Genomic DNA, 25,693 nt, shown 5'->3' with positions numbered 1-25,693 from the left:
GGGAAAGTAGAGAGAAATTAACTCTAAACTAGAGTATTAACCTTGAACTAGCTGACTATATGGGTATTCCTTATCCAGAGTATAAAAATTTAGAACAAAATATATGAGACTATATAGACTATAGTTAGTTCCATTATAGCGGTATCAAGCAATATGCGGTATGAGAGATTAGAAGCTAACAGCAAAAATGATAAGGTTTGTCAGGTACCCCATAAGCAGTTAAAATTCCAACAGGAAAACTTGGTATAACAGGTATGTATGTATAGGTATAGAGAGAAACTATATGGAGAGTATAGTTTAGCTGAGGAAAATGTGGCTCATCTATCTACTTTAATTACACAAGCCTTGGGTATATAGATGTTGCAGGCCAAAGTATATAGAAAAAGACTATGAACTAAAGACACCCAGTAACTAAAACTTATATCTAGAGAGAACTGCTAAATTAGAGCTACTCTCAATGTGTTATACTTGGGGCACAGAGATAATGTCTTTACATATGGTAACAATATTAAGAATATAGAGAGGCAAATAGTAAACATGTTCACAACAATTGGCGATGTAGCTGGATTAACCTTATTAAACTGTAACCTAGTTCTAAATATATTAAATACCTTAATCCACTGCAATCATTGGGACCCAGGAAACAAGAATAGCAAGGAGCACAGCTGTTACATTAATAGCTACAGAGATTCAAAACTACGGATCTTCATAGGAAAGTATCAATCAGATGTTTTGCAAAGTAAATATGTACAGGTTTGAAACACTGCATAAGCAAGCTAAGACTCCCCTCCAGTGGTGAGAGTTAGCAATTACATCCTCTACCAGTGAGCAACAATTGAACACTAAACCAAGAACCACGATCTGTAAAATAGGACCGTGCCACTTAGTAAAATATCAAGCATATGAACTTCTAAAGCATTCATCCTTCAGGTACTCCTATGACATGATATAGCATCAAAGCCAGATGTAACAGCATAGCTCAGATGCAAACTACCTTTGTAAGCCAGAACATGGTTAAGTTAAATAGAGCACATTTATGCAACAGCCCATTGTAAAGAGATATAACCAACATAGATAAATTGTCCACATTGAGTGCAGGTATTCCCATGAATGATGCCCCATCATATAAATAATCATTCCTTAAGCAAACAAAGCAGGGATCGTTATGAGCACTACAAGTATGTGAATAAAGGTAGCAGATACGATAGCAGTCATTCACTTCACCCCCCGCAACATTCTTAAACTTTAAGACAAACAAGTATGATAGGATAAGGTATACAGGGAACAGTAATAATAAAAAAAGGTGATTAGCATTGTATCCTGCCTAAAACACAGGGCTAACGGTGTGTGTGACCAGGTGTATTGCCAACATTCAAACAAGTCTTTCTAATAACCAATATCTCCATTAGATCCACAAAGAGCATAATGGGCTTAAGGATCTATCGGATAGTTCATCTAGCCGATGCCTCTAGGAGTTGTTAACTCTGAACCTAGTGATGGACCTGCTCTGTTCTCTTCCACCGCAACAGCAGGTAGGTGATCTCCCTCCAGGGTCTCCCTAACAAACAGCCATGTTAGTGAGTAAAGGTATTTCCCAGCCCTAAGCACAGGAGGTATCTGGACAGTTGCAGGAACGGTACAGACCGCTGCCTCGATGGTTCTATTTACATGACAGGGGGGAGACATGCTCACCGCCTCATCCTGAGTCCACACATCAGCCGGCTGATCAGCTGGAAAAGCAGCGTTCACGGGGCTCACTACCATGTTTCTCCATGGATCGTGCAGGGTGGATGATGGCTGCCGGGGCCCCAAGGCGCCATCCATTTCACAAACTACTGTGGAGACATGGTGCAAGGTGGTAGAATCCGTAGCGACCGCTTGAACTGCCATCTTGAGCGTGTGTGAAAATACAGCCTGATAACCGGCCAGGAGATTACCAAGTTCTCTGAGTATATATACCGCTGGTTCCATATTGCTTTTCACTGCAGCTGTCGCCATAGAAATAATGTAGTTCAAAAAGTCAGTTTTTCCCCGCTAATTTTTTGCTGCGTAGGTAAAAGGAAAATGGCCGCTGCTTAGCACTCTGATCTGCAAAACCAACATGGGTGGGATAGGGTTACATCCAAGAGATATATCACCATTGGATTTTAAATCTCTGATGCCTCTGTCTTTGCTAATTCCAGCTGTTATTGGAATAAGGGAGCTAGAGCGGTCGCTAAATTAGTATTTTGTATATAGTGCAGCCGGAGCCACCTTGAGATGCGACCGCTCAGCTCCAGTGTTAGCTCCGCCCCTCTCAGATTAGGGGTGTTTAGACTCGGGGTTCATGTTAGGGTGTTAAGTGTAAACATAAATGTAGTTTCCCCATAAGTATCAACTGGGCTGCGTTACGGAGCTTTACGCTGCTTTATTGCAGGTGTTAGGCTTTTTTTTCAGCCGGCTCTACCCATTGAAGTTTATGGGGAAATCGTGCACGAGCACGTAAAACCAGCTCACCGCTGACTTAAGCAGCGCTGGTACTGGAGCACAATTTTGCTCTACGCTCACTTCTTGCCTAATAACGCCGGGTTTAGGAAAACCTGTAATACAAGCGCTGTAGGTAAGTGAGCGGTGACAATAACGTGCAAGTTAGCACCACACCCCTCATAACGCAAAACTCGTAATCTATCCGTAATATACCTAATTATATCTAAGACTAGCAATAACACTTGAATAAAATATATTACTAGATTAATTTTAGCTAATGTTCACAATTATTTAAATATATAAGAAAATGTTGATTTGAGGAAAACTTTGGCAAAAAGGAACTGCATTTTGGTATTATAATTGTTCGCTTTTCTCTTTTAAACAATATTTCCAAGAATTTTCCCATACTTTCTTGTCTCCATGCCGTGTCTTTCGCTATTTCTTGCCCCTCATCTTCCTTCTTCTCCTCTTACTCTTGCTCATACTTTATTTCCCTTGTGTTTCCTACGTCCCTCACTGTCTCCCTGTCATTGCGTTTTCAGGGTGCTAAAGGAGAACCAGGACCTCCTGGGCCAGATGGACTTCCTGGTGAATCAGGAATTGATGTGAGTATTCTAGTAGTCTGTTGGTATCTCTTGTGGGTCTTACTTACTAAATATATATTTTCAGAACTATATTCTAAGTAAAAAAAATAACATAGAATTGCATCTTATATGACTATATTAAGAGACCATATAGAGAGTTAGAAGGGGAACGGTTTAGACCAAGAGAAAAAGGAGTTTCCCATTGAAAGGGCAAATATATCTCTGTTGACATTCAAATTCTACAGAGTTTGCCATGACCTTTTTTATACCATTGAAAGAGAATTTAGCTCAAAAATAAAATTTTATACAAAGCAGAGGTGTTTCTAAACTAAAAAAATTGCAGGTGCAAAAGTTGACCACAAAGCTTAGCATAAATTTTCTTTGAATTCCCCTTTTTCCGTCCTTTTTCGTTATCCTCCCTCTGCATAAAGTGCATATAGAAATAGAACTACCTTGCACATTCAGGACGTCTGGCACCTTTGAGGTTTAGTGAATGGGGTGCTTAGCATGCGAAGCAAACTCCCTAGAATAGCCACTGGTATCAGTGAATGTTACATTTCACTATATTTACTGTAACATTTGAGAAATTAATGTAACATATAATAAAATAAAAAAGTATTAACCTGTTGATTCTAAGAAACTTACAGTAAACTCAAATAGACTTTACAGTCAAATGACAATGCCAATATTTGTGATGTGTGTGTGTTTAATCAGATGTCACATTCAACATTGCAGAATGTAATTGTTATTTTTATTTTCCATGGGAGGCTTGGATGTATTTTTGGCTAAAATAGTATCCATCTTCTTTTATCCTCATCTACTGTGTTCCTGTATAAATATTGTTGATTTTATCTTCCAGGGTTTGACAGGTTCTAAAGGAGATCCAGGACCAGCAGGACGTCCAGGCCCAAAAGTAGGTATTGTAATGGAAGTAAGGTTGTATAAGGAATAGTAGGAGAGAAAATCATGCCACTTTAGAGATTTGTAAGAAATACCATAACTAATAGATGTAGGTTTGTTTATTACACACAATATTCAAGGGAACATTGGCTGGAAAATGATATGCAATGTACTTGACAGATATATGTAGCCCTTACATTCCCAGTTCCACAGCTGTGTCCACAGGAGTTAGAACACATTTTATTTCAGTCTATTTAGTGTTACATGCTTTATATATCTTGCTTTTTTTGTGTGACATCTGTTAAAAGTCAGCATTTATTTTTCAAATCAATGGTCTTGATTCTCCAAGAATGCAAATTGCTCAACAGTGAGGCAAATGTCTGCAATCCCTGTGCTATATTTTACAAAGGTACAAAGGCAGCAGCACTTGTAAATATGGTAAAAGCCATTTTATTAGTGCAGAGAAAGGTTACATCCACAATGTTTTGGGAACAAGCCCATAGACACATGACTAAGGGCTTGCTCCAGAATTGTTGTGAATGTAACCTTTCTCTGCACTAATAAAATGGCTTTTACCTTTTGTCAAGCACTGCTGCCTTTGTATCTTTCTGGATTGTCTTTGGTATGGCTCCCTCATTGGAGCATGCACTGTTTGTCGGCTGTGCTGAAATCTATACTACATTATTGTGCTATATCCTATATAATAAAAGGCCAAGTGTGTTTGTCCGAAGCTGTGGCTTTAGGACTAGTTTGTAATAAAATGCAGTTTTCATAATATTCTGGGAATAAGTGAGTGCTATTATGAAGAAACAGATTTTGGTTTTGAGATCCTTCCTCTCAGGAAACAATTGTATAGTTTGTACCTTCTTTACTGCCTTTATGTCATGTCATGGGCCTTACGTCCTGTTATGTAAAAGTTAAGCTGTGGCTTTCATAATGAAGCTAGCAAGGGGCTGTAGTAGGAAAGGAGTATGTAGGTTTTCCTAAACTGAGGCCACCTACAGAACGCTTATCAGTGATAAGTAAGGGGGATAAACCAATAGAAGTCAATGCATTAGGTGCCAAGACCACTTGACTAGAAAGCACAGTTATGTTAAAGTAAAATATGTTTTCCTATAGAAGCTTCTGCCTTTTTTGTACCACAAGCATTTAATGTACTATTTCTTTACCGTAGACATCAACCTCAAATATAAAACATATTAGTAAGTTAGGCATAATCACCCCCCCCATTTTATTTAAAGGGACATGAAAGTCAAAATTAAATTGTCATGGTTCAGCTAGATCATGCAACTATAAGACTTTAATTTACTTCTGTTATCAAATGTATTTAATTTTCTTGCTATTGTTTGTTGAAAAGCATACCTAGGTAGACTCAGGAGCAACAATGCTCTACTGAAAGATAGCTTGTCATTGGTTCACCAGGTGTGTTAAGCTAGCTGCCATTAGTGCATTGGTACTCTACTCTGGAGCTGACTTTAACGTTATGCTTAACTGCTTTGGGAGGATTAAACACATATGTAGCATTTACATTGTTGCCTATAATTGGCAGTTGGAAAGTGCTAATAATTTTGGCTCTCAAAATTCTGCATTGTCTACTGCTTTACACACAGTTTACACTCTTTTGCATTACAGTATGAGAACTGAGAAAATCACATTAAAGAGGATGGGCATAGTTGCAGACACTTTCTTCAGCAAGAAAATGATTTCCCACACTTATACTGATAAAATATAAAAAAGTTAACAGTTATAATTGTTGGACAAACATGCACAGTATACAGATCTTGCCCATATACAAATGGAATTAAGAGTGTTTAACACTTTTCAGGATGGGTTTGGATTACTATTATTATGATGCAAATAATGTTTACCATAGGCACTAAAAAAAGGGATTTGATTTCCAGTAAACATTCACACTATTTTCAAGTGTATGAGACCACAGGCGCTACACTAATTATCATGAAAGGACCAGATCCTTATATGGAATTTTAGAATCCTTAGGGGCCGATTTATCACGGCCAGAATGTGCCCCAATGTAACTGTTTCCACGTGTGTTTAAGACCGCTGCTCCTTAACTCGTATGCCTCCTTTGAGGCTACAGACATGAATCCACCCAATCACATATGATCGGGTTGATTGACACCTCCTGCTAGCGGCTGATTGGCCGTGAATCTGCAGGGGGCGGTATTGCAAAAGCAGTTCACCAGAAATGCTTGTGCAATGATAAATGCTGACAGCGTATGCTGTCGGCATTTATCGATGTATGGCGGACATGATTCGCTACAGCAGATCATGTCCGCCAAAAACTTGATAAATCAAGCGGCAGTCGGCTGTGGCGAATCATGTCCACCCAACTTTGCTAAATGCCGACAGCATACGCTCTCTGCATTTAACATTGCACAAGCATTTCTGGTGAAATGCTTGTGCAATGTGGCCCCCCTGCACATTCGCGGCCAATCAGCCGATAGCAGGGGGTGTCCATCATCCCGATCAGAGGTGACGGATGAGTTAAGGTGTCTTATGACCGCCACTTTTTAACTTAAAGGGCCACTAAACCCAAAATCTTTCTTTCATGATTCAGATAGAGAATACAAATTTAAACAACATTACAATTTACTTCTATTATTTATTTTGCTTCATTTTTTAGATATCCTTATTTGAAGAAAAAGCAATGCACATGGGTGAGCCAATCACTTGAGGCTTCTATGTGCAGCAACCAATCAGCAGCTACTGAGCATATCTAGATATGCTTTCCAGCAAAGAATATCAAGAGAATAAAACAAATTAGATAATAGAAGTAAATTGGAAAGATGTTTAAAAATGCATTATCTTTCTAAATCATGAAAGAAAAAATGTGGGTATCATGGCCCTTTAACTTAAGATGATAATGAATTGTCAGCAACAATGTAAATGCAGCCATAGTGCTATGCAAGCAATAATGCTATATAACACATAAGAGTATATTCTTTTTGCACTTTTATGTCTCTGTAATTTAGATCTGGGTAAACGGCATATACATTTAAAGCCGACAATTTAGACAGCAGATTAGTCATTTAAGGGATATTTGTTGGAAATATATTGACTCACTCTTCATTTTCTTTCACTCAGGGCCAGCCTGGGCTACCAGGGCCACCAGGAAAACCCGTAAGTGTTACTAATACTTAGCATTTTCATTTCCATCTTTTTTGTTCAATAATGTCTATACACATAATGTTTCAACATTACTGGGTCTGGTACATATGTGGACAGTGAATAAATAAAAACAAAGCTAAACATTTATAAACACTGATACCCACATTTATGCATACTCTAAATGAGAGAATATATATTATGAAGATATAAAGGGGTGCTGAAGGCTAACATGAGGCATAGACAGACAATATGACGGCCCCTATTTAAGAAAGGTCTTGTGGACCTGATCCGACACTGCGGATTATGTCCGCAAGACCTCACTGAATACGGAGAGCAATACGCTCTCCGTATTCAGCATTGCACCAGCAGCTCACAAGAGCTGCTGGTGCAACGCCGCACCCTGCAGACTCGCGGCCAATTGATCGCCAGCAGGGGGGTTTCAATCAACCCGATCGTACTCGATCGGGTTGATTTCCGGCAATTCATGTCCGCCTGCTCAGAGCAGGCGGACAGGGTTATGGAGCAGCGATCTTTAGACCGCTGCTTCATAACTTGTGTTTCTGGCGAGTCTGAAGACTCGCCAGAAACACGGGCCCACAAGCTCCCTACGGAGCTTGTTAAATGGGCCCCGACCTGTTTAGTTTAAGTTAATACATTGGGATGGGTGGATGGTAAAGGTATCATTAACAGACATCTATAAAGATAATATAAAAAGCTTGGGATGCTTTGAAATAAAGCTGTACATTTCATTTCTTGGTGTAAGTACACTATGGTACAATCAATATATAATAACGAGCGCAGCAGATACTGGGTAGACCAGGGAGTGTAGGTAAACAATATTTAAATTTAAGTTCTACAAATGATTTATGATTTCCACTCATATTCTGTTGGTGGATTCTTTACAAAAAAATGATTAAAGATCTGAAACCCTGCTTAAAAAATATGAGTATGTTTATGAAATAATATATGCAGGTTATAAGGAGAAAAATGTATAGATACTATAATAATAGAAATTGTTTACTGAGGGATAAATTGTTTATTGAGGGGGGCTCTACATTTAAACTTTATGTATTTTGATTTTTAGCCTTGGTTAAACCTACATCAAGTTACATAAACAGTATTTATTAGTTTGTTACAGTACATTATGGCCTCATAATAAAGTTATACTCTTGTATAAACAGTGAACTAAGTGTGACACATTTTGATTCCAGAGTATAATACAATGGAAAGTACAGCTTAATTGTAACTGTTAGCAGTAAGATGCATGTTTAGGTTTAGGTTGTGCTGCAGGGATCATTGAGTGCTGTTTTCAAAGCACTGATCATTATTTGGTGAGAAAATATAGCAGTGTGTTATGAATGGTTATAAAAAGTTGGACATGTGTGTTTGCTTGTGTGAGCCACGAGGAGATAATGGGGCCCAATTATCAAGCTCCGAACGGAGCTTGTGGGCCTGTGTTTCTGGCGAGTCTTCACACTCGCCAGAAACAGCAAGCAGCAGTCTAAAGACCGCTGCTCCATAATCCTGTCCGCCTGCTCTGATGGCTCTGACAGGGTTATGGCCTGCTCTGGTGGACAGGAATCGCCGGAAATCAACCCGATCGAGTACGACCAGGTTGATTGCCACCCCCCTGCTGGTGGCCCATTGGCCGCGAGTCTGCAGGGGGTGGCGTTGTACCAGCAGCTCTTGTGAGCTGCTGGTGCAATGCTGAATACGGAGAGCGTATTGCTCTCTGCATTCAACGAGGTCTTGCGGACCTGATCCGCACTGTCGGATCAGGTCCGCAAGACCTTTGATAAATAGGCCCCTATGCCTAAACTTAAAAGAATTTATCAAGAAGTAGGACCTGAACCCAAAATGGTCTACAGCAAAAGATGTCAAAGATGGACATCATAGATAGGCAACCAGAGAGGTAAACCAACACACAATGATTGCCATGGACAGAAAAGTAAGTTTACAGAAATACAGGATAACCACTCATCAGATTCAGCAACATAAAAATATGATAGTGGTTATAGGTTGGCCGTGAGTAAACAATTTGTTAAACTTCTTAAAACTGATATACAAAGAGAGAAGAACTCAACCAGGAACGAACAATAGCTCAGTAGATTGTTCTTTGGTGGGTCACCACTTGGGAGCAGCCTCTTTTAGCACTTAAAATTGAGAGCAGTAAACAGACTTATTATAAGAAGAGTTGTGTACAATTAATCTGAGAAGAATCCACTGTAAGAAATATAAGGCTATTACCAGTCTAGTGATAAGGAGTTAGAGTACCAGTAAATAGGTCCTTCCCTACATAAGAACAATGTTGGATAGTTTAGTTTTAGATTAATATAGCAGATTTCACATTATAGAATGTGTTTTTTTGTATCTCTAATGGTAAGACAGGCACTAATGCTTACTCGATCGGGTTGTATTGTGGCGATGTGTGTCCGCTTGCTCAGAGCAGGCGGACAGGTTATGGAGCAGCGGTCTTTGTGACCGCTGCTTCATAACTGCTGTTTCTGGCGAGCCTGCAGGCTCGCCAGAAACACGGGGCATCAAGCTCCATTCGGAACTTGATACATATGCCCCTATAGAGGTTTCTGGTTCTCAGAGTACACAATATGAAGGACATAAAAACTTTAGAAATTATTTATAATAAAGGTAATCTGTGCCCTTGATCTAATTAGGAAATACATGGTGTGAGAAAAGGAATGAAAGGATGTGATAGCAATCTAAAGGAAAAGTAAATAATACATATTATATATAAATATAATAAATATGAAAATCCTAAACTAAAGAAAAAAAATGTCATGTTTATAAGACTTAGAAGGTACAGAAAATAATAAATATTTAAGAGATTCTGTTATTGTAAAACATAAATAAGTAAAATATTTCTATTTCTTGTATTACAGGGTCCTGGTATTGCTGGACTTCCTGTAAGTATTGATGGTTATTGCATTTATGGCTATACATTTGGCTTTCATTACTTTGGGCTATATTGGAACAGAAAAAAACTAATTGCAAATACTTATATAATGACTCTTCTCATTCCATCTCATTAGGGTAACCCAGGACCTGTTGGATTACCAGGAGAAATAGGAACTAATGGCCCCAAGGTACGGAATCTTAATGTTTCATCTCAGATGATAGTGAGCATAGACAAATGGTCCCCAATAATTGTTCTTCCTTGTAATATGCATAGTTTTGTGATATCCTCAATCAGTTTGTATAACTTAATCAATATTATGTGTTTGCCTGGAATGAGAGGAACACCTGTGTGATAACAAGCAGAGTTACTGATCAGGCATCTATGAATGTTGAGAAAATGCTGCTTCTTCTAGTACACGTGTGCACAACTCCTTCCCTAAAGCCTTAGGATATTGCATGATTGTTGTATGCTGCTATTATATTATGTGATCTTAAAATGCTCTATGTTCTACAAGAGGTAAGATATGATATTACTGATTTCTTTATTGTAATTTTAGATATGATATCAGTTTTAGATGTTTTATTTAAATAACTGGAAACTATATATTCTTTTTCAGCTCCCTCTAGCCTACATATGCTATCACTGTTACATTCCTTTTCTATAGGTTTTATATGTTACATATCCATCTAGTTTTATAATATGATATTCATAGAGCTCCTCTTAGTAAAAGTACAATATTGTACAGCTCCCTCTAGTGGTAAGATTAAGGTTATCCGCTTTGTTGGTTATTTAACCAGTGATAGGAAACAGAATATATTATGCAGCATCACTCAAAAACTAAAGCTGTTACCACTTATTTAAAAATATTATGTCTTTCCAATATACGTATTCCATCAATTGGGGAAACTGTTCCAAATGTAACCATTTCTTTATTTCTATATTTATTTTATATAACCTACACTTGTATGTATCATAAAATGACTCACCATTACTCGCCATGCTGTTAAAATACTGACTGGGTTTGCTGACAAATATTTAAAATAAGAGGGGTAACTAAAATAGGTTTCAAAGATTTCATATATTGAGACATGGAGGATTTTAATTTCAGTTTTTTATCTCCCCCATAATTTAATGAATTTTGGTTTAACCCTGAAAGTAGCTTTACCAATGCAGCAACCAGAAATCTATCTCCTACTGATGAGTTCCAAATAGAACGAAACAGGCTGTCTAGGAGTGATTTCTGGTTTGCTGCAATAATCTTGTTAAAAGGATTGCTGTGTTAAAACAGTACTTGAAGCAAAAAACTGGGAATTTGCATATCTAATTTGCATATCTTACCCAGAATTCTCTTGTGCATTGGTAACATTGTATATGAAGTATTTCTGGGAAAAAGCAAGCGGGGAATCTTGCCTAGATGTGCTAATTTCCTATGCAAATATTTATATTGATTTAATTTTGAGACATGGAGGATTTTAATTTCAGTTTTTTTATCTCCCCCATAATTTTAATGAATTTTGGTTTAACCCTGAAAGTAGCTTTACCAATGCAGCAACCAGAAATCTATCTTCTACTGATGACGTCCAAATAGAACGAAACAGGCTGTCTAGTGAGTGATTTCTGGTTTGGTGCAATAATCCTGTTAAAATAATCTCTGTGTTAAAACAGTACTTGAAGCAAAAAAACTGACTGTCTAGATTACGAGTTTTGTGGTAACAGGGGTGCGGTGCTAACAAGCTTTTTTTTTTTAACGCTACCAACAACGCTGGTATTACAGGTTTTTTCAACCCTGCGTTAGCCACAAAAAAGTGAGCGTAGAGCAGAATTTAGCTCCACATCTCACTGTAATAAAAAAAGATGGCTAAACGTGCTCGTGCATGATTTCCCCATAGGAAACAATGGGGCAGAGCCGGCTGAAAAAAAACCTAACACCTGCAAAAAAGCAGCGTTCAGCTCCTAATGCAGCCCCATTGTTTCCTATGGGGAAACCAAATTTATGTCTACACCTAACACCCTAACATGAACCCAGAGTCTAAACACCCCTAATCTTACACTTATTAACCCCTAATCTGCCGTCCCCAACATCGCCGCCACCTGCATTATAATTATTAACCCCTACTCTGCCCCCCCAACGTCGCCGCAACCTAACTACATTTATTAACCCCTAATCTGCAGCCACCAACGTCGCCACCACTATAATAAAGTTATTAACCCCTAAACCTAAGTCTAACCCTAACACCCCCCTAACTTAAATATAATTTAAATAAATCTAAATAAAATAACTACAATTAAATAAATAATTCCTATTTAAAACGAAATACTTACCTATAAAATAAACCATAAGATAGCTACAATATAATTAATAGTTACATTGTAGCTATTTTAGGATTTATTTTTATTTTACAGGCAAGTTTGTATTTATTTTAACTAGGTAGAATAGTTATTAAATAGTTATTAACTATTTAATAACTACCTAGCTAAAATAAATACAAAAGTACCTGTAAAATAAAACCTAACATAAGTTACAATTACACCTAACACTACACTATAATTAAATTAATTACCTAAACTGCCTACAATAAAATAAACTAAAGTATGAAAAACAACAAACACTAAATTACAGAAAATAAAAAAATAATTACAAAAGTTTTAAACTAATTACACCTACTCTAATCCCCCTAATAAAATAAAAAAGCCCCCCAAAATAAAAAAATTCCCTACCCTATACTAAATTACAAATAGCTATCATGGATTCTTAGTATTGCTGCCTATCCCTTTAAGCCTCCCTCATAAATTCCCATGATCCTTTATGCTCCTTGCCAATTAATGAAGTCTTAGTGTAGTAAACAGTTCATGGAACATTGCCTTCTACCTAAACTCTCACTGGCATACTGTTAAACTCAGTTTATTGCAAGCTCTAAATAGCCTTACTGGCTCTTTATCACTTTCAAGAGACAACAACTAAAGAGCGTTTTACTAATTCACCTGCTGGGACTCGTGAAAGACTTTTCTGCTGATATCCCAGTCTAAACTCTACTTACAACGAGGATTCCTCTGAAGCAGTACTGTGAAGTCTAAACTATTTGTGGACTCATTATCGAGTGTGTATCAACCTCTCTGTGAGCTTTGCCGTTCTGGACTTTAAGTCAAACACATACCGGACAATAACGCTGCAACTCTAACTCTGCTCGGCCTGTCAGCAAATCCGCCGTGCGGATTGGAGGAGCCTACGTTCACACAGACCAGCTTGCCTGCAAATTCGGAAACTGGATTGGAGGAGCCACACAACCAGGTCAGCCCTACAGCTCATACTGCCACCGGATTGGTGCATCTGCACACACCTTTTTTCCTGTGTCTCTCCACAGCCACACACGCTGAATACTTTAGCATAAAATACACGCTGTCCTCTCTGCTAACAACAAGATAGAGTAAATCAAATGGCCAGTTACTCTACAACATCAGCGTGTTATTTAAGTACTGTATATGTGAACTTTAAGTACCTATCAATCTCATACTCAAAACGCAGTCTCGTTCTTGTACATTATTGCAGAAGTTATTACTTCCCTGGTCATCCAGACTCCTTTCTCCTGTAACCACTTTAACAGGAGATCAAATCTCATTGCATTCTTAAATTCTGTTCCCAATCTGCAGTTGTGATCCAAACCCATTCTTATACTGTGACATATTAATTGGCCTAATATAAAATGGATCCAGCAGACATTCCAACAGTGGTATATAACCTTTCACAGCGTGTGGATCAACTTACCCAGGGACTCAGGGAGCTCCAGATTAAAAATTATTCTTTACTTTCTATTGTTAAAGATAACACTCCTGAACCCCAGGTATCTCTTCCTGAGACGTTTTCCGGTGACAGGTCTGATTATAGTCAATTTAAGAATTCATGTCATCTTCTTTTCCAGATGAGACCCAAGACATATTATAATGACAGAATCAAGGTCCTGACTGTGATATCCTTCTTAAGGGGAGAGCCCAGGAAGTGGGCAGACATGTTTTTCGAAACTGATGATCCCATATTAGGATCCCTTAGAGAATTTTTCACTCAAATGAATACCCTGTACGAAGATACTCAAAAGCAATTAACCGCAGAGACCATGATGCGCAATCTGAAACAAGGTAGATTTCGACTCCACATTCTGCCAAGAACACTGCTTTTCTCATCAAAAGATTCTGCAAGTCACAGAATCTGTTATACCAGATGCCTACCATGGATTCTTGGATGTCTTCAACAAGAAAGAAGCCGAGACACTTCCCCCACATCGTATCTATGATTGCCCGATTGACCTCTTACCTGGTGCTACAATTCCATATGGGCATATCTACCCTCTCTCTCAGCCAGAACTAGACCACCTCAAATCTTATCTGGATGATAACCTGAAAAAGGGATTCATCAGGCCCTCAACCTCTCCAGCAGGAGCTGGCATATTCTTTGTCAGGAATAAGGACAAAACATTACGCCCAATTATTGACTACCGACAACTTAACAAAAGAACTCTGAAAAATAGTTACCCCCTGCCACTCATCCCAGAGAGGGTTGAACGCCTTAGGGAAGCTATGATCTTCACGAAGCTTGATTTGAGAGGGGCCTACAACTTGGTCAGAATACGGGAGGGTGATGAGTGGCTCACCGCATTCAGAACTCGTTACGGCTTGTTTGAGTACCTTGTGATGCCTTTCGGGCTTTGTAATGCCCCTGCCACGTGCACTTCATTAACGACATCTTAAGAGATTTACTGTACGTGTGCATGGTTGTGTACCTGAATGACATCCTCATCTACTCAAGCAATTTGGAGGATCACGTCAAGCATGTCACTTGGGTCTTAGAGCGCCTTAGAACACATCAACTTTTTGCTAAGCCTGAGAAGTGTCTATTCCATGTCACTGAACTTTCTTTCCTGGGGTACAAAATCACCCCTTTAGGTCTCAAGATGGAACAGAATAAAGTAGACGCTATAAAAGATTGGCCCACTCCTACCTGCAAAAAGCAGGTCCAACGCTTCTTAGGCTTTTCCAACTTTTATCGAAAGTTCATCAAAGGTTTTTCGGCAATCGTTAAACCCCTCACCACTCTCACTGGATCACATGTTCCATTCAATTGGAGCATAAAGGCTCCAATTCTTCATTTTCCTGATCCACAGCTACAATATATTCTTGAAGTAGATGCCTCCAATTATGCTATTGGAGCTATACTGTCACAACGCATATCACCCACAAAAGGTTGCGTTCTTTTCGAAATTGATGCATGAATCAGCCAATCGGAATTGAAGGGACGCCATCTTGGATGACGTCACTTAAAGGAACCTTCATTCTTCAGTCGCCGTCAGATGGAAGAGGATGCTCCGCGTCGGGTGTCTTCAAGATGGACCCGCTCCGCTCCGGATGGAAGAAGATAGAAGATGCCGCCTGGATGAAGACTTCTGCCGGTCTGGATGTCCTCTTCTGGCCGGATCGGATGAAGACTTCTGCCCCTCTGGAGGTCCACTTGTGCCTGGCTGGGTGAAGACGGCTCAAGGTAGCGAGATCTTCAAGGGGGTAGTGTTAGGTTTTATTAAGGGGGTATTGGGTGAGTTTTAGAGTAGGGTTGGGTGTGTGGGTGGTGGGTTTTAATGTTGTTGGGGGGGTATTGTATTTTTGTTTCCAGGTAAAAGAGCTGATTACTTTGGGGCAATGCCTCGCAAAAGGCCCTTTTAAGGGCTATTTGTAATTTAGTATAGGGAAGGGATTTTTTTTATTTTGGGGGGCTTTTTTATTAGGGGGATTAGAGTAGGTGTAATTAGTTTAAAACTTTTGTAATTATTTTTATATTTTCTGTAAATTAGTGTATGTTGTGTTTCGTACTTTAGTTTATTTAATTTAATTGTATTTAATTGTAAGTAGTTTAGGTAATTAATTTAATTATAGTGTAGTGTTAGGTGTAATTTTAACTTATGTTAGGTTTTATTTTACAGGTACAGGTGGCCCTCGTTTTACAACGGTTCAATTTACACCGTTTCAGAATAACAACCTTTTTTTCCAGTCATGTGACTGCTATTGAAAAGCATTGAGAAGCAGTGCATTTATTAAAATAGCCAGTAGGTGGAGCTGTCCGCTTGTGTAGCAGCAAAGCCAAGTGAGCTGAAATTAATCAGTTTAACCAGACCTGAGCTATCGAGCAGATTTCAAAGGAACAAGATCTTCCTGTCTATAACTCAGTCCAGATTGGAATGCATAGAAAGAACTGTTTGCAGAAAAATGCAAGTGAAGTCTGTGTTGTGTGATTATTTTATTAGGTTTATAATGCTGTTTAGCAAATGTTTTTGTTCATTTAACTTAGTTTAATTATATATTTTGTGTTGTGGGATTATTTTATTAGGTCTATAATGCTGTCTAGCATTTAAAGTCTTCATTTCAAAGCTTTAAAAATAATGTATTAGGTGTTACTTATGACAATTTTGAGAGGGGCCTGGAACCTATCTCCCTCACTTCCCATTGACTTACATTATAAACTGGGTTTCAATTTACAACGGTTTCGATTTACAACCATTCCCTCTGGAACCTAACCCCGGCGTAAACTGAGGGCTACCTGTACTTTTGTATTTATTTTAGCTAGGTAGTTATTAAATAGTTAATAACTATTTAATAACTATTCTACCTAGTTAAAATAAATACAAACTTGCCTGTAAAATAAAAATAAATCCTAAAATAGCTACAATGTAATTATTAATTATATTGTAGCTATTTTATGGTTTATTTTATAGGTAAGTATTTCATTTTAAATAGGAATTATTTATTTAATTGTAGTTATTTTATTTAGATTTATTTAAATTATATTTAAGTTAGGGGGGGTTAGACTTAGGGTTAGACTTAGGTTTAGGGGTTATTAAATTTAATATAGTAGCGGCGACGTTGGGGGCGGCAGATAAGGGGTTAATAAATGTAGATAGGTGTCTGCGATGTTAGGGACGGCAGATTAGGGGTTAATAAAATTTAACTAGTGTTTGCGAGGCGGGAGTGCGGCAGTTTAGGGGTTAATATATTTATTAAAGTGGCGGTGATATCCGGTCGGCAGATTAGGGGTTAAATAATTTATTAAAGTGTTTGAGATGTGGGGGGGGGGGCTCGGTTTAGGGGTTAATAGGTAGTTTATGGGTGTTAGTTTACTTTGTAGCACTTTAGTTAAGAGTTTTATGTTATGGCGTTAGCCCATTAAACTCTTAACTACTGACTTTTAAATGCGGTATTAGTCTTTACAGGAGAGGCTGTACCGCTCACTTCTTCCAAGACTCGTAATACCAGCGTTAGGCAAATCCCATTAAAAAGATAGAATACGCAATTGACGTAAGGGGATTTGCGGTAAACTCGAGTTGCGGAATAAAAGTGAGCAGTACACCTGTATCTGCCAGACTCGTAATACCAGCGGGCGTTAAAAAGCAGCGTTGGGACCTCTCAGCGCTGCTTTTTAAGGCTAACGCAAGACTCGTAATCTAGCCGTGAGATTTTGCATATCTAATTTGCATATCTTACCCAGAAGTCTCTTGTGCATTGGTAACATTTTATATGAAGTATTTCTGGGAAAAAGCAAGCAGGGAATCTTGCCTAGATGTGCTAATTTCCTATGCAAATATTTATATTGATTATATATATATATATATATATATATATATATATATATATATATATATATATATATATATATATATATATATATATATGTGTGTGTGTGAGAAACTTCTCTGTGGATATACATACCTGTATGTCTAAAAATCTGTATGTGTGTGTATATATATATATATATATATGTTTGTGTGTGTGTGTATATATATATACTTGTGTATTTATATGTTTATAAGTTCAAATATGTATACACATACAGTTGCATGCAAAAGTTTAGGCACCTCTGACAATTTCTATGATTTTCATTTATAAATAATTGGGTGTTTGGATCAGCAATTTCATTTTGATCTATAAAATAACTGAAGGACATAGTAATATTTCAGTAGTGAAATGAGGTTTATTGGATTAACAGAAAATGTTCAATATTCATCCAAACGAAATTAGACAGGTGCATAAATTTGGACACCCTTGTCATTTTGTTGATTTGAATACCTGTAACTAACTAGCACTGATTAATTGGAACACACAATTGGTTTGGTGAGCCCATTAAGCCTTGAACTTCATAGACAGGTGCATCCAATCATGAGAAAAGGTATTTAAGGTGGCCAATTGCAAGTTGTTGTTCTCTTTGACTCTCCTCTGAAGAGTGGCAAAATGGGGGCCTCAAAACAACTCTCAAATGACCTGAAAACAAAGATTGTTCAACATTATGGTTTAGGGGAAGGCTACAAAAAGCTATCGCAGAGATTTAAGCTGTCAGTGTCCACTGTAAGAAACATAGTGAGGAAATGGAAGACCACAGGCACAGTTCTTGTTAAGGCCAGAAGTGGCAGGCCAAATAAAATATCTGAGAGGCAAATGCAAAGGATGGTGAGAACAGTCAAAAACAGCCTACAGACCACCTCCAGAGACCTACAACATCATCTTGCTGCAGATGGTGTCACTGTGCATCTTTCAATAATTCAGCACACTTTGCACAAGAAGAAGCTGTATGGGAGAGTGATGCGGAAGAAGCCTTTTCTGCACACACACCACAAACAGAGTCACTTGAGGTATGCAAACGCACATTTGGACAAGCCAGCTTCATTTTGGAATAAGGTGCTGTGCATTGATGAAACAAAGATTGAGTTATTTGGTCATAACAAGGGGCGTTATGCATGGCGGCAAAAGAACACAAGGTTCCAAGACAAACACTTGCTACCCACAGTAAAATTTGGTGGATGTTCCATCATGCTGTAGGGCTGTGTGGCCAGTGCCGGTACTGGGAATCTTGTTGAAGTTGAGGGTCGCATGGATTTCACTTAATATCAGCAGATACTTGAGAATAATGTTGAGGAATCAGTCACAAAGTTGAAGTTACGCCAGAGCTCGATATTTCAACAAGACAACGACCCAAAACACTGCTCAAAACCTACTCTGGAATTTATGCAAAGGAACAAGTACAATATTCTGGAATAGCCATCCCAGTCCCCAGACCTGAATATCATTGAAAATCTGTGGGGTGATTTAAAGCGGGCTGTCCATGCTCAGCAACCATCAAACCTAACTGAACTGGAGATGTTTTGCAAGGAGGAATGGTCCAAAATACCTTCATCCAGAATCCAGACACTCATTACAGGCTATAGGATTCATCTAGAGGCTGTTATTTCTTCTAAAGGAGGCTCTACTAAATATTGATGCAATATTTCTGTTGGGGTGCCCAAATGTATGCACCTGTCTAATTTCGTTTGAATGCATATTGCACATTTTCTGTTAATCCAATAAACCTAATTTTACTACTGAAATATTACTGTGTCCTTCAGTTATTTGATAGATCAAAATGAAATTGTTGATCTAAACACCCAATTATTTATAAATGAAAATTGGAAAACGGAAATTGTCATGGGTGCCTAAAATTTTGCATACGATTGTATATACACATAAATACACATGTATACATAAAGTATATATATATATATATATATATATATATATATATATATATATATATATACACTTTTGAGACTTTTCCATTCAACTGCCTTTAAATATGCAATATAATTTGTATTCAATTTTTATTTTTTAATGTATTTTGAGTAGACATACTTTACATTCCAAAGTTCTTCACTTAGAAAAAAAACTTCTTTGTAGTTTTTAAATAGTTATAAATAGTTATTTCTATATATATCTGTATATACAATATAAATCTATATTTATATATATATGTGTATATATTCATATGTATATATATGTATATATATATAAAATCAGATCTATGAAGCACATCGGAATGTAAATTATTTCTTACTCACTTCGAGTTTAGCAATGTTGGTCCAGTGCAGTGTCGGGTTAGCGTGATTTTTAGCGCTGCGCCCAATAGCTCACACGGTAACTTTTTACTTTCAATCTGTAATACGCTCACAAACCTGTCTGTGTTACAATTCAGCTTTGAGCACAGTTAGCCCATGAGTGATAAAAATATTTATCTCCACTTGTAATCTGGCCCTCTATATTTTTTATATTTATTGTGGTGGGATATCACATCTACAGTTCTCCATATAGATAAGATGTGATATCTCTGTTAAACTTCCATGCAGTTGTAGAATTCCCTATAGCTATTACATGATAGCTGAAGTTGAATGTTATACCATTATTACACTCATCTCTATTAGTATTGAGTCATGTGACTGTTGTCTCATCTGTAATTGTAAAAAAAATGCTAACATTGCAGTCATTATTGGTTATAGTTTTAATTAGTTTTTTCTCTCTCACTTGTTTAGGGTATTAGAGGACCTGTTGGACCATCAGGACCCCCTGGACCACCCGGCAAACCTGTACGTTAATATATACTCCTCCCTGCTACTGATTATAGATTATTATTTAAATGCTGAAGTGTATATAGGGTCTGGGGATGGTACTATACTCTGACAGTAGATAAAGTAGAATTAATTCATAGAAATTTTAATTCTGCATTTAGATTTGTCAAAAATGTGTCTTTGTTTACATGTCATCTATACTCCCCAAGAGAATTATTTAGTGTCAGCTTTATCCAATACTACTACACAATTTATGAGGTAGACTTCAGTATTGGATCCTATGGGACAGAAAGGTTCAATAAGAAAATACCCATTTTATTATTGCACTATTGCTTGTTTATAACTGTGTTTAACATCTGCAAAAGAGTTAAACACATAACTAAAATTAGAACTGCAGTGGCAATGGACTAGTGGTCTTACACAGCCTCTGAGCCAATCAGAGGTGGCATATTTGAGTAGCCATCAATCACTGGCCATGTTCACTATTACACTTTGTCATTGGCTCATAAAATGTGTTCAGCTAATTTCCAGTAGTAATTGCTGTTTTGGATCTGACTTTAACTATTTGTTTGCGCACAATTATATAAAAGCAATAGTGAAATAATAAAATGTGCCAACACATTACACCATTTTCTTTTTGTACTATTAGGTCCCTTTAAACGGACATTCTAATACAAAAATGTCATGCTCTAATTTGTTTTAGGGCACTTTTTCTCAACTCCAGTCTTTAAGGGCAGATTTTCATGATATCTTAACTAGTGCACAGGTGAAATAATCAGCTGATCAGTAGCCATGGTTACTTTACTAACATGCCCTCACCCATCAGCTGATTATTTGACACGTGCTCTAGTTAAGATATAGGGGTCAATTAATCAAGCTCCGTATGGCCTTCAGGCTCGCCGGAAACAGCAGTTATGAAGCAGCGGTCTAAAGACTGCTGCTCCATAACCTGTCTGCCTGCTCTGAGGCAGCGGACAGAAATTAGCCCGATCTAATACGATCGGGTTGATTGACACCCCCTGCTAGCGGCCGGTTGGCCGCGAATCTGCAAAGAGTGGCATTGCACCAGCAGTTCACAAGAACTGCTGGTGCAATGATAAATGCTGACAGCGTATGCTGTCTGCATTTATTGATGTGCAGCGAGCGGACATGATACGCTACATGGTATCATGTCCGCTCGCACATCAATAAATTGACCCCATAGTCAAAATCAGGCCTGGCACTTGAGGACTGGAGTTGAGATACAATGCTCGAAGGAGTAATAACAAGAAATATTTGCATTATACTTTTGTATCTTTCTGCTAGGTATAATTATTATGTTCCACAGAAACACAGGATATAGCATATTTATTCCTAAAATCCTAGGACCTGTTTCATACATTTTATATATTCAAAAATATATAGGACCCAGGGAGATATTTAAAGGAATTATTGTGCTGTACAGCAAACAATTTGTTATAAACATTGTGATGTTGCTGTAACAGCTTCTAAATTCTCACAAATTGGTAAACAGACAATATGTGAAATTACATTAAAGATGAAAAAACATATACAGGTAGAAGGGGGGGGGCAAGTGTAAACAACAATATATTGTGTCAATTAGGCAATATTTACATGTCATAATATAGGTTATACATGTAAACTAAAGGTTGTTTTAAATCATTTTTATGACTTTTGTATACATGGTGCCAAGATACAATAAAGTACTGCAATCAGAAAGACAACAGTTGTTTTAAATAAATATAGACTAGTATTTGCATTTTAGAACATAAAAACCAAACCAAGGTCGCAGGCAGAGAAGGTTGTGACTTACTGATGGGGACAAATTTGTAATTAATAAAAATTTATAAAAATTAAATATTTTTATTTAACATATATTAATAAAAAAGTCTGGATTTTGGAATAATTCCGGATTTCGGAATTACGGTTATGGGGATTTGTGCCTCTATTTTAAATAACAAATTAATGTCACACTTCTATTAAATATTATTCTGTGTCTCTACCACCACTGATTAATTTCATATTTTATTAGCCTCTGATACCTTAGCTTGAAGTCTACTTCATAAATTGATTAAAATGATTTAAATAAAGATTTTCTTTTTGATCCCATGAGCCTCTTTCACAATAACAGTGCATATCTTATCCATCCTTTTCTCCTTATTTAATTTAAGCGTCACTCTTGCACTTTCTTGAATAGATTGATTTAACTCCAAACTCTCTTTTCTCTCATAACACTCTCTATTCATTCCATAACACATGCACAGTTCCTAAATCCTGCAATGAACAGTAAATGCTGATTCCTTGTAATTATGGCAATTTATGGACAGGCTAAGAGTAGAAAGAAGTAATGAGATGTTTAGTGAGTATAACAAGGGATTCCTCCTGCAGGTTCAGTAATTAGGATTCTGTCTAAGGTTTTCTTATTAATTTGTATTTCAGGGTCCGTCAGGAAGCATTCAGGGCTTGGAAGGCAGCGCTGATTTCCTGGTGCGTATTCTGCAGAGGCTAATACAGATAATAATTACCTGTGAGCTGGGGCAAATTCTACTTATAGAAAATCATCAGACATCAGGGGAGCCTAGCATTCCCTTTCGTTCAACATGGTTAAATAAATATATTCTGAACATTATTATTTGAAATCTACTTATGCAGGACAAATCAAGGGGATTTCATAGCAGCATTCTGTTGCTTCTTAGTAATAACTAATAGTAGTATGACACACTTTAATCATTCAATGGTTAATTCAATTTAAATTAATTGTACGTGCACATATGTGTTTGTCTGGTTCACTGTACATGTGTGTGTGACTTGTTACTATTCTAATAGCATCCAGTGGTAACCTGTGAGATATATATATATATATATATATATATATATATATATATATATAGTATGTGTATATATATATATATATATATATATATATATATATATATATATATATATATAGTATAGAATACAGTATAGTATGATGTAAGAGTTGCCATTTTAAAATATTTATTTAGAAAATACTATAAATGATATAATAGAACAGCTATAAATGTTACAGTATTTTGTATTTCACTTGATAGCAACACTTAACTTGTAATATGAAAGTAATGAGCGAGCTAATAGTACACTCTGTGCTATGTATAAAAAGTATAGAGTGCACTAAAAAAGATTTGGCTGCGTTATGTTGCTCTGGTTAAACTTTGTAACCATTCACTTGCAATACCATATTGTGTGGGTAATTCTTAGCACAAGACTGAGTGCTAGATAATGCCCCCTGAGCTATTGATTGCACTCCACTTGTGATCTAGACACTATGGGGAATTCAACTTGGAGTTTAAAACAACAGTAAAGTCAAAATTAAACTTTCATGATTCAGATAGAGCATAAAAATTTAAAGAACTTCCCGATTTACTTCTATTATCTAATTTCCTTCATTTTCTTGGTATTTTCCTCTTATCCTTTCTTGAAAAGTAGGTCGGCTCTTGAGCAGCAATGCACTACTAGGAGCTAGCTGGTGATTGGTGGCTGTACATATTTGCCTCTTGGTTCACCCAATCTCTCAGTAGTGTATTGCTGTTACTTCAAGGATACCAAGAGAATTAATCAAATTTGATAATAGAAGTAAATTAGAAAGTTGATTAAAGTGTATGCTTTATCTAAATCATGAAAGAAATTATATGGTTTCATGTCCCTTTAGTTTCTCTTTAATATACAGCTGTCATCATGCTACCTCCCAAACATTTACATTTTGTCACTGAAAGATTGAGTGTAATGAGGTGTGGTCTGCGATATTCAGGCGTGAGACCTGAGCAAACTTAGGGCTAGAAGAATTAAAGACAGAGTGGGACAAAAACTCCTGCAAATTGTTTATCATTTGGAAGCTATGCATCTTTACAATGGTGTGTGCAGAAAGTACTATCAGATCAGTATATTAATATGTGCATATTGTGTACATGGGACATTCATGACTTGTAAGCTGACAAATAGACCTACAATATGTTTTCCTATTAAATTAAACCATGTTACTGAATAGCTAGGGATAACAGTAATGCTGTCATTTAGGCCACTTATTGTTTGTTTTACTAAACTTGTTCTATACCTCAAGAAAGGCTTCAGTAGGAATTGAAAAGTTAGACTAGTAACATGTAATGTTTACACAATATATATGTTATTTGTGCAGGGATTTTGCATATATGATGTTTATTTCTAATGAAAGCTTTTCTCTTTTTATTTTTCAGTGCCCAACTAACTGTCCAGCTGGACCAAAAGGGCCCCAAGGACTGCAAGGAGTTAAAGTAAGCTAGATCACATGCACCTGCACATGCACACACATGTGAATACACACAGAACTCCAAATACACTGCACAGACACACACACACACAAAGACACACAAACATACACACACAAACACACACATACACGCAGACACACAAAAACACAAATTCAAATACACTGCACAAAACACACACAAAGATACAAATACCGTACATCACACACACGCACACACAAAGATAAAATGCACTGCACATGCAAATATACAAGCACACTGCACACACACAAAGACACACATACATACACATGCACGCATGCACACACACAGAAATACACCCACAAAAGATACCAATACACTACACACACACAAAGATGCAAATTCACTGCGCACACACACAAAGATATACATGCACTGCAAACACACACAAATATACAAATACACTGTACAGGCACACAAACATAAAAGTGTGTACACATATGCTGCACAAACACAAATACATACATTGTACATAAACACACATGCACACACACAAACTCAGAGACGCACACGCTTACACCAACACACAAATAACAAAAAATGTTAACACTAACAGAATACTGTACCACATATCCACTACTCCTATGATTTTCTTTCAATTTACCTATCTTTACGCACTTAGCTTTAGGAAAGTTTTAGTTAATTTAACATGTATTTTTTTCTTTTAGGGACACAAGGGACGTCCAGGGCCCTTGGGAGAGTCAGGACTTCAAGGAAAGTCTGTGAGTATAACCTTACTTATAGTTTTTAAATTTCATGTTAAAAGGGACATTAGACGCTAAATACATTACATGAACCTTCCTCTAATTATGGGTACCGCCATTTTGGAACATAGGCTTCCCTGTAGGAATCTAAAAGAGAGTTGTTGCACATGTGCAAACACGTCAGCAATGGAATACAGTAAAAGCTAGATTTCAACATGGTGGCATCAATGATTAGAGGGATGCAGGAAATAACTTCAATACTATGCATACAAAATGTGATTAATGTCCACTT

The 25,693-nt window shown here is 37.2% G+C and overlaps 1 protein-coding gene across 1 annotated transcript in view; it reads left to right on the top strand.

The window, feature by feature from the left end:
• COL9A2 (collagen type IX alpha 2 chain) overlaps positions 1 to 25,693 on the top strand; it is a 109,082-nt gene that overhangs the window by 32,097 nt on the left and 51,292 nt on the right. The window contains exons 4-12 of the mRNA XM_053707221.1: positions 3,009 to 3,071; positions 3,910 to 3,963; positions 7,056 to 7,091; positions 9,977 to 10,000; positions 10,127 to 10,180; positions 20,361 to 20,414; positions 22,836 to 22,883; positions 24,626 to 24,682; positions 25,366 to 25,419. Of these exons, the coding sequence (XP_053563196.1) occupies positions 3,009 to 3,071; positions 3,910 to 3,963; positions 7,056 to 7,091; positions 9,977 to 10,000; positions 10,127 to 10,180; positions 20,361 to 20,414; positions 22,836 to 22,883; positions 24,626 to 24,682; positions 25,366 to 25,419 (444 nt within the window). The remainder of the gene's footprint in view (positions 1 to 3,008; positions 3,072 to 3,909; positions 3,964 to 7,055; positions 7,092 to 9,976; positions 10,001 to 10,126; positions 10,181 to 20,360; positions 20,415 to 22,835; positions 22,884 to 24,625; positions 24,683 to 25,365; positions 25,420 to 25,693) is intronic.

Source organism: Bombina bombina, chromosome 3 (genome assembly GCF_027579735.1).
Source record: "Bombina bombina isolate aBomBom1 chromosome 3, aBomBom1.pri, whole genome shotgun sequence".
Classification (NCBI taxonomy): Eukaryota; Metazoa; Chordata; class Amphibia; order Anura; family Bombinatoridae; genus Bombina; species Bombina bombina.
The sequence above is the reverse complement of the archived record's forward strand: the minus strand, read 5'-3'. Positions and strand labels throughout refer to the sequence as shown.